The sequence below is a fragment of the Epinephelus fuscoguttatus genome, linkage group LG24 (genome assembly GCF_011397635.1).
Source record: "Epinephelus fuscoguttatus linkage group LG24, E.fuscoguttatus.final_Chr_v1".
Lineage (NCBI taxonomy): Eukaryota > Metazoa > Chordata > Actinopteri > Perciformes > Serranidae > Epinephelus > Epinephelus fuscoguttatus.
In genome coordinates, this window is record NC_064775.1 from 12,315,358 (window position 1) to 12,325,172 (window position 9,815).

Sequence of the window (9,815 nt, forward strand, 5' to 3'; positions counted from 1 at the left end):
TTTCTACTGTGTGACTTGTAATGGACAGTGCATGTGAACTGTAGCTTTTTTTAAATGTCATTTTTTCTTTGGTTTTTAATAAAAATGTGTTATTTGACTTCATGTTTCAGTGTATTTAGGTTTTATTTAAGGGGCATTTGAATCAGTTCACTGCATTTGACATAAAGTCAATGAATACTTTGATTTTTACAGAATTTTTCCTGCTTTATTGTGTTGTTTTTGTTATTCTTTTTGTGATTATATTGTTTTAATACTGCTGTACAAAACACTCCAGGATGCATTTTTGCTTTAAAGATGCTAAAAATAAATTATTATTGTTAATAATAGTAGTATTTGCTTCATCACTTGAGTTAAAAACATGCTTGTGCAAACAGTGCAGCCTTCAGAAACATGACTACATGCCTCTGTATTTCAGTTCCTTTTGAAATACCTCATGGAGTACATTGAGCTTTCCCAAAACCAGGATAAGGGCTTTTTGGTTTTTGTTTCCAGAATGTGATGTTTAATAAGCAAAACACATCAGTGGGATATTCAGACACAATCAGGTATCAGTTTGCATGTTCATGAACAAAATGAGGTCTGATTAATTTTAATAACAAGTTTGATAGGTCATCAGATTACTGCTGCTCCTCTAATTTAAAACACAGATGAGAAGTTATTCAAGATTTTATTTCTTTTGCAGCCAGAAATTATTTAACTGTTTTAATGAAGTCACATAAAGCCCACTAAAAGGGACACATCACCCTAAAATCAAATATCCATATTTGTCCTCTTAACCTGTAGCTATTTATCAGATTTGTGTGTGAGTTGTTGTGTGTAAACAGTAAATAGTCACCAACAACTGTACAACACAAGCACCATATTCACACACACATTCATACACGGGCGTCTGAGGCTACTGTACAAGGTGCTAACTGTTCATCACACATGCTCACACACCGACAGCACAGCCATCAGGAACAATTTAGGGTTCAGTATCTTGCTCAAGGAGACTTCGACACCGCCACCAACCTTCTGCTTGGCAGACGACCACTCTGCCTCCTGAGCCACAGCTGCCCCCAGTGTTGGAGATGCTGTCCCCATCTTGTTGGGCTGTTAGGCTTGGAAGTCTCCTCACGCACGCAGAAGAAGATGTCATCATCTGCTCACTTCTATGTGTCAGAACAGTCATGGACAGTTACATCCAAGCGAAATAATCAGTTTGTCTACAGTTGAGTAGATGTTGTCTAGATCCCAGAAGAAAGTCCTTTTACAGTCCATGCTCCAGGATCCATCAAATACCAGGGATTTAAGAAGAAGAATATTGCACTGTGATGGTTGGAAGTACTGCAGAATGGAGCATTTTATAGAAAAACAACAAACAAACAAACATAGTACACACTTTTCTGTTAACACAGATCTACAAAGAAAATCAATCAAGATTAACAGGTTTAGAAATCAAAGATTGTATATTCATATATATCATTTATAATATATGTGTATATATACAGTATATAAGGCTCATACAGCTACCATGTTTGATATGTACTGCAGATCACAGTTGTCATACACAGTACACTTAATCACAGTTAAAGATAGATCACCATGTTCAGAATGCAGGTTCCATTGAAACAAAAAGGCATTGTCGGAGAAGTGGTCACAGCGCACAGTAGAAATACTCGTTTGGCGAATCACTGACAATACAGGAGGGAAGGTTTTTATCTACTGATGGTTATCCACTAACTCCTACATGGGACACTGGATATACTCTACACTATAATAAAGTCTACTCTATTGTTCATGTGCTCTTTTTTTTCCCAGAGCCAACTTTGCACCGTCTTATTTGATCACAGGCAAACATGTGATAACATGTTTTAAAATGTCTATACATATGTTAAACACTATGTGCATATATGTTCAAACATACAGCAAAATGTATTCACATAGTTACTTGTGGACAGTTATTTAATCAGTCATATTTCCTCAGTTATTTCTGATGCCTCAGGGCACTTGAGACTTACATTTGGAAGTGTGTGTAATTTAGCAAGTAGTAATAGTAATATTTTGGTATACTGAAGTATGATGTTGCCATGGAGTCAGTAAGTCAGCTGCAACAACTTGAGCCTGACTTTTCGGCATATATTTGTTTTGTTTTGGCAAATTGGCACCATTAAAAGTATGCCGAATTAACTCCTAGCAGTTCCTGTTTGCAATGTACCCATGGATGTACAGACAACTATCAGTGGATTACTTTGATACTGATGAAAACTTAAAATTGTGAAGATTCTCAAGCAAGTTCTGCAGTAACAAGATGCATCTTTTTACTCGCGATAGACATCAGATATTATGATATCCTCAGAAGGTACAAGTCACACCGAATCTAAAAATATGTGCATTATGTCTGTGTTCAGATTTTACTGAGTTATGACTCCAAGAAGGATGGCAAATTTTGTTGCAAACTGCACTTTAGACTCTTGGTTTGGAAAACCTCAGTTAAATTTGAATATATATGCATGTGTTGTTAATATCTTTTTATGTACCTAAGTATTCACCATTCACAGTCTGAAAACATAACAATGTAAAGGAAAAATCCGCCCCAGCATAGACTTCAGTGGTTATTTTGTCAGTACCTATTAGGATTTAACTTTTTGAGGTATTACGTTATTTATTTCAGATTTAGTTAACAAGGTCCTCCAGGAGAAGAAGAACAGCTAATATGGTCACCTAAAAAATGACCATTAACCATGGATATGTGAAACCGTTAAAACATCCATTGTTTAGTACAAACAGCTGTTTTTTAACGAAGTATTTCTGGGTGGACTTTTCCTTTAATTCATAGTTGCTTTTAACCTCAGAGGAAGTGCGTGATTATTTGTTAATTGATTTCTTTAGTGTTTTGTCCCGTGACATTATGATTCCTTAATATTTGATCAGAGCAGCGTCTTTGATCCAGCACTTTCACAGTCTCATCACCAGCCCACGACCCAAACTCCATATATGCATCAGACAAACACATTAAAAAAACTACAAAACTACTTAAAAAAGGCTCAGAGAGTCGGGTTAATAATACAAAATAAAAGCACAGTAGAATTTGGCCTCATTGCTTTGCTTTGATTGTCTTGTGTTTGGCTTGCTAGTCAAAATTTTGGAGATTTAGGGACAGGGAATTGAGGTTAGGAGAAGTCCCACACAGCCTCGGCGGTGTCTGTGGAGGGTGATGTTGGAACGTGGCAGGACGGGGCGGGCGGGCAGGATACTGGAGGGTCCTCGGGGCTGGTGAGGGGCACTGCTGGGTACATGAGGCTGAGGAAGGTGTCTCTGGTGTGCCTCTTCACCTGCCACAGAACAACACAACTCAGCTTCAACACTGGCACAACATACTGTATTGTTATTTGCTGTCACAGAACATTACTGTTCCTGACAAAATCCTTGTAGTTCACGTGACATCGATTTCACAAAGAAATGAATTTAGACAAAAACTGACATCATGACTAATAAACCCACCTGTTTGAAGAAGGCGTGGGTCAACAGTGTAGATGCTGACGGTCTGTGGAAGACAAAAACAGGACAAACACTCATTTGCATTTAGGTCTGTGAGCTGGATGTTATAGGTAATAGGAAAAATATGTATTTCAGACTTTGGGGTGAACTGTCCCTTTAATGTAATGACCTGCGTTCAGGCTGCTGCTGCAGACATAGCTGAACCAGGTTGTGGAGGGTGGCTGAGTGGTTTTTGGGCCCAGGGCTTTGAGGTCGGTCGGTGGGAGGAGCGGTGGCGCTGTGTGTCAGGCTCCCAGTGGCCACGCTCTCCCCGATGCCGGAGTCCACCCCAGACCGCGACACCTTCAGCCCCCCCAGCTCGCCAAGCGGGAAGGGAGCCACATCCAGCAGGCAGCAGTGGGAGCCGCGCAGCTTCTGAAGCAGCATCTGAGCAGGAAGATTCAAACACTGACACATCCTGTGGACTACAGTGGTAGTTTAAAGCTAAATGTGCACATATGATTTCTTCTTAATGGTCTGGATGGAAGTGTTTTCATTACCTGAGTGGGGGGCATATCCTGGAAAGGCACTCTGCCGCTGACAAGCTCACAGACCACAATACCCAAACTGTAGATGTCTGACTTCACTCCATAACCGTGCAGGTCCTACTGAGGGCAACAGCGTGGGGAGAGGAGCGACAGAATACCTTAGAATAAGGCTGACACTGTTGCTTTCTAAAATATGCCGTCATTAATGTTATCACTTGATCCAGTGAGTCCTGACCTGTCGCAGTAGTTCGGGGCTGAGCCAGGGCAACAGGGCAGGGCTGTGTTGGGGCATGTCGAACACTGCCCTCATCCTCTTCCCCTCACGCATCATACTGTAAACACTGTGGAGCCCTGAGAGGTAGACATGGCCCTCCCCTGACAGCAGGATATGACTGGCCTTCACCCCCCTGTAAGAAGAGGTTTATGTGGACAGAGATTAAGATACAAATATTTCTATATTTTATAATACAGATGTACCTTATAATCTCTCACTGACCGGTGAACATAGCCCATCCGGTGCAGGTATTCCAATGCTTTCAGCACACTGTATAGCAGGTACGCTATCAGGGATTCACTCATTCCATCTGGGAAATATGTTCTTAGTAAGGTGTCTGCGGAGCCTGCAGGCAAGAGGAGGGGAAAGAAGCTGAGCAGGTAATTCTCATGGAAATTCAGCAGTGATTTATCTGAGTTTTGAGACAGCACTGCAAATTGTGAGTGCAATCATTTTGACCTGAGGGGGTTTTGTGAAAAGAAATGCACTAATACAGAATGACAAAACCAATAAAGAGCTATAAGGTGTTAGTGTGCACAGCATAATGTTTCAACTTCAACAGTAAGTTTGATGGGTTTTAAAAGGACAAAACAAAAAGTTATTGAGGTGTGGCTGACCATAGGACATGAGTGGTGTGAGGACCCAAAGCTGGCAGCAGGAGCTGAAAACCAGGCGAGAGGTCAGCAGGTTGGGGTGACGGAAAAGCCTGGACAGCAGAACCTCATTCTAGGGTTTGAGACAGAGATCAGATAGAAACAATCCTGGATGGAAAGCAACTATTGTGGGTTTACAGAGGCATGGCGGATGGCCTCGTGAACTTTTTGAAACACTAAAATATGCTTTGAAGAGAAGAACCACATCATTTCTGGACAGCAGCTCACCATGAGCTGCAGCAGTTCCTCCTCGGTGCACTCATCCAGATTGGTTTGTTTGACAGCCACCAGCTGGCCAGTAGGGATGTGGCGTGCCATGTTCACCTGGCTCAAGTTATTGAAGCCTCTTCCTGTGATACATTTAATTTGCTTCAAATTAAATCTTCCTGCACTTTCATTTTTTTCTTAAAGATTTGAGTGAGAAAAAATGTGTGCAAATAATGGTCTGACTCAAATGTATGCTGTGTTCTCACCCAGCTCAGACAGCAGCTGGTAGTGGGCTGGCTCGGGTGACAGCCCTGTGACGTCATCGCCACCTGCTGGCCCTTGCAGAGTGTATTCAGAACCGTCACAGCTCTGCAGGGACGCACACACACACACATTATAAATTCATCTCAAAGCTGACTCCGAATGGATATCAAAATAATTCAGCAAAGCAACTGCAACACATACACATGAGCTGTCAGTTTAAATTTGCATTAATTATCTATGACCTTCATCGACCTCTGTTAATGACCAGCAGGAAGTGAAGTTATGTTGACAGAACTTAGGGTCCTCACTCACAGGCTCTGTTACAGGTCCTTCTTCCCGAAAACAACAACAACAATAAAAAAAAAGAAGCTAATGGTGGTAAAACCTGAAAACAATTACAACAACCAAAAGCTTCTTTAGTGACAGGTATTAACAAAACCATGCAAAGGCCTTTTCTGTTATGTGCTAATAATTTTGTGGACTGCCTCTTTATATTCTAACACAATAACCAATTTTGCAATGGTGAGGTAATGTGTGAGGGGACGACAGCTGCCAGACGGTGGCACTGTGACACTGAGCAGAGCAAAGGGTTGGGACGGGGCGTGTGATGCTTGCAGTTTCAGTGATGCAGACAGATTTTTGGGACAGTGTAGCGCCTGGTTTTCTTTCAGCATCAGACGGTTTGAGGTATTTCTGATGCAGCCTTCTTTAAAACACACCTGATAGATGTGTTTTATTGATTTTATCCATACTGTCCCAGTATTCTGTCTGTACTATCGAGGGGAAATGACCTCAAACACAAGCAGTACATTTTAAAGGGATAGTTCATATCTTTTTAAGGGGGATTATATGAGGTGCTTGTCCATAGTCAGTTTATTATATACAGGAGATGTGAGTCAGCACGCCCTTGATTTGGAGAAGCAGTCTGGAATCCACCTAAAAAAGTATCAGCTAAAAAAATCAATATCAGTTTAAGTGCTTCTACTGCTTTACCTTACCGTCAGACAGTGATTTCCAAAGGGGAACTGAAGCTGATATATTGCTTTCCTCAAAGTCAGACTCCACTGACAAAATTAGAGGTTTAAAATCCCTGAACAGAGAAGCTGCTGGTCTACCATTCTGTTTGTGCTACCCTGTGACTTTGGCGTTGAAAAGGGTTAGTTCTGATTCACCAAAGTCACACAACGCAAACTGACAAGCTGATCAAGGCAGCGGCAGACCAGCAGCTCCCGTGTTCACAAACCGAAATTATTGTTTTTGTCAGTGGAGCCTGGTTACTTTGACGAGAGCATAGATGGGGAACAGAAATCAACTGCTTCCCTGTCAGAATGGGCTGACAGAAAGGTAAAGCAGTGAAAATACTCTCAATATGGCGTACACTTAAATTTTTATTGATTTTTTTTAAGGTGGCTCAAATATGTTGCGCTGCTGCCCCCCATCTATATCAGTACATTGCTTAACTTTTGTATCAGCACTGTGGCCTGCTTCTCCAGACTGGGGGCGTGTCGACTGACATCTATTGTATATAACACACTGATTATGGATAAGTACCCTATACAGCCCCACTTCAAGAGAACAGAACTATCCCTTTAAGTAGTTAGTAATAATTACTAACTATTAAATACTGCATTTAGAATAATTATAAAGGAATATAATAAAACATGCAAATTTTCAGTTGAAATCAGTCAAATTAATAATCAGCAAAGGGGCACTCCACTGATTTTACACATGAAAATCATTTTACTTATCAGCCAGCTATATAAAATCTTCTGTGGTTCTGGAGGAGCTTTGTCCAATCTGAGAAAATACCCCGATGATGTCATGATGATGCCATCAGGATCACCTAGGCCTGGGCTAAACACTAAGTCATCAAAGGCATGTGTTATAAACTGGGAGTCTAAGAGACATGGGCATTCACCAAGGGTCAAATAAAAAAAGAACTGGATTATGGGAATTGTAGTATCCACTGTTTTTGGAGCTTGACCCATATGATTGAGATATCTCAGCCTCTGATGCATCAATTTTCATATTTCAATCTGTTCCTTGTGAGTCCTCCGTGGTTATGGAAAATTAATTTGATGGAGTGCCCCTTTACATGTCACCAACAGCTTTAAAGGGACAGTTAACCCCAACCGTAACACAGTTGCCAATTGGGTTGACAGGTGTAGTTCAGTAGAAGAAAACAGTTCCTACATGAAACTGCTCACGAAAAGGTCTGTGGATTATGATGAGTAACTGGGTCATGATCTCTGGAAAGAGATATTGCTGTTGAAAATTTCAAATGTATTTTTCTGGCGCTTTGAGCACCACAAGCCGAGTGCCATCTAGTTCCATTATATTGGAGAGAGGGTGGACGTCTCTACAGCTGATATCTCCAACACTGCAACTCACATCAGAAAAATCTGAGTGATAAATAGCACTACAGGTAAGAGGCAAAATATATTTTTAACTTAAGGGTAAACTGTCCTTTTAACAGCTGCAATGTTATTCCAATAGTTAGTGTCTGTCACAACTCTGAGGCAAGGGTTCAGAAGCTCCAGACAGATGCTGAATGAATAGTGATGGAAGAGCATCAGTGTGACGCCTGTCTCCATGCTGACAGCGTCTTGGCTACTGACCAGGAACTGGTGGCTGATGTCCTCATAGCGCTCCTCTATGTCCAAGGGCTGGACCTGAGTGTGGGAGATGCAGGAACAGTCCTGGTGAAGGGGGGGAGGAGCACAAGTGAGACATGCCCTACAGGACATGGAGGAGTGGTGAGGAGACATGGAGCGAGGGAGTGGAAGGTGATACACTGCCTCGGGGAGGTTGGGAGGGTCAGAGATGAGGCAGAGAAGCAAGCATCTGGGAATACGGGCTGTGAGGGCACTTACAGGGCATTTTATGGGAAGTGGTGAGTGGAAAGAGAAGTAGAGTGACGATAACAAAGAGGCAGCTGAGATGTGTCCCAACGGAGCAAGATAAGAGCTGCATACATAATCAGATGTGCCCATTAGATGTGAGATGTGATATCAAAAGTCTATCTGATATTTTCCAATCTACATTAGCCCGTGGTATATACGCAGATGAAATTGGGTTTTCAGACAGCTATTTAAATATTTGACAGCTCATTTAACTTACAAAAATGCAAATTTGGTTATCTGATATCTGATAAATAGATTGCTGCATTGCTATCCAGAAGCTCCTACAGGCTGACTGAATCTGCCCGCCAGAGGCATCAGCATGAGCCGCCAGCTGATTCGTGACAACAAATCTACCGGGTCACAACTCAGCAGACACGCACGGAGGCACAGAGTAAAACCCATGCAGCAGCTTGATATCCTTACCAAGAAAGACATGGAGTCCGTTTGGCGACGGTAAAATCACAGGCTTTGGCATTCATCCGCTCACAGGCCAGAGGAGACCGACCGCGATGGAGGGAGACAGGGGGATGGAGCGCAGCAGTATAACACGAGACAACCGTTGAATCCCCTACTAGACTAGAGAGCAGCCAGCATCCATCCAGCCTCAGCCATTCATCCATCCGCCCGCAGCTTACCTGGCTGTGTCAGGTGATCTAGAGATCTGAGCGAATGATGTGTAATTCACCAGCAGATATCTCTGAGTCAGGGGCTTCGGGTGGAAAATTGTGAATGAAGCCTGTAAAAAAACAGTGTTGTGTAACAGTGAGATGTATTTATTCAGATGTCTTTGTTTATGATGCACTGAAAATAGGCAATATGGTTTGTTAATTACAATCTTAAATATTTAATTTTGCTATGCAATTATTAAATCCAATCCACTTCGAGGTTAGGATTAACTGCAGCCATTTTAGTTTAATCAGAACACGACTGTTATTAAATATGTTAATGCCGTCGGTTAATAACTGTTAGTAGAGTGGCTTTTTATCTAATTTCAGGTGACGTTATTTCAACACACGCTGATTTTTTTTAACTCCGTAAGGACAGAAAATACACAAAACAACAATAACGTTGCATCTTGTAGGTCTCCCATTACAGTAGCTAGGCTTACCGATGTAGCTATGATTATACGCGCATGTTTCAAGCCTTAAGCTAACGTTAGCTCAGCAAAATAATATGTCTTGTACTTATTTTATTTATGGGAAGTATCTTGTGATAAAAAGAAGCTGCTTACCTTCTCCTCCCGACTGCAGCGCCTCGACGTAAACAAGTTAAAATACAAAGCAGAGCCTGAAATCCTCCGCGACACTCCGTCTGTAAAGTTCACAGTCTGTCATTTTGTGTCCAAATTAATAATTAATAATTTGAAATCACACACGGTGTTCAATTAGTATCAAGTTTTACAGCCAACACCGAGCAACACAACACCCCACCGCGAAAATCTTTTTTTTTTTTTTGACAGGACTTTTAATTTGACACAGATAATTGACGCGTCATTAATACGTCATCG

General features: G+C 41.6%; 1 protein-coding gene across 1 annotated transcript; it reads right to left on the reverse strand.

Moving 5' to 3' along the window:
- Nucleotides 1-518: 518 nt before the first annotated feature.
- On the reverse strand, nucleotides 519-9,789 carry stradb (STE20 related adaptor beta). Its single transcript, XM_049569692.1, has 12 exons — nucleotides 9,540-9,789; nucleotides 8,732-9,044; nucleotides 8,024-8,104; nucleotides 5,408-5,510; nucleotides 5,163-5,284; nucleotides 4,899-5,007; nucleotides 4,504-4,627; nucleotides 4,243-4,414; nucleotides 4,020-4,124; nucleotides 3,650-3,906; nucleotides 3,484-3,526; nucleotides 519-3,314 (listed from the first exon to the last, which is right to left on the reverse strand). The coding sequence occupies exons 2-12, from the start codon at nucleotides 8,741-8,743 to the stop codon at nucleotides 3,153-3,155; spliced, it is 1,290 nt and encodes a 429-aa protein (XP_049425649.1). The 5' UTR covers nucleotides 8,744-9,044; nucleotides 9,540-9,789; the 3' UTR covers nucleotides 519-3,152.
- Between the last annotated feature and the right edge of the window lie 26 nt (nucleotides 9,790-9,815).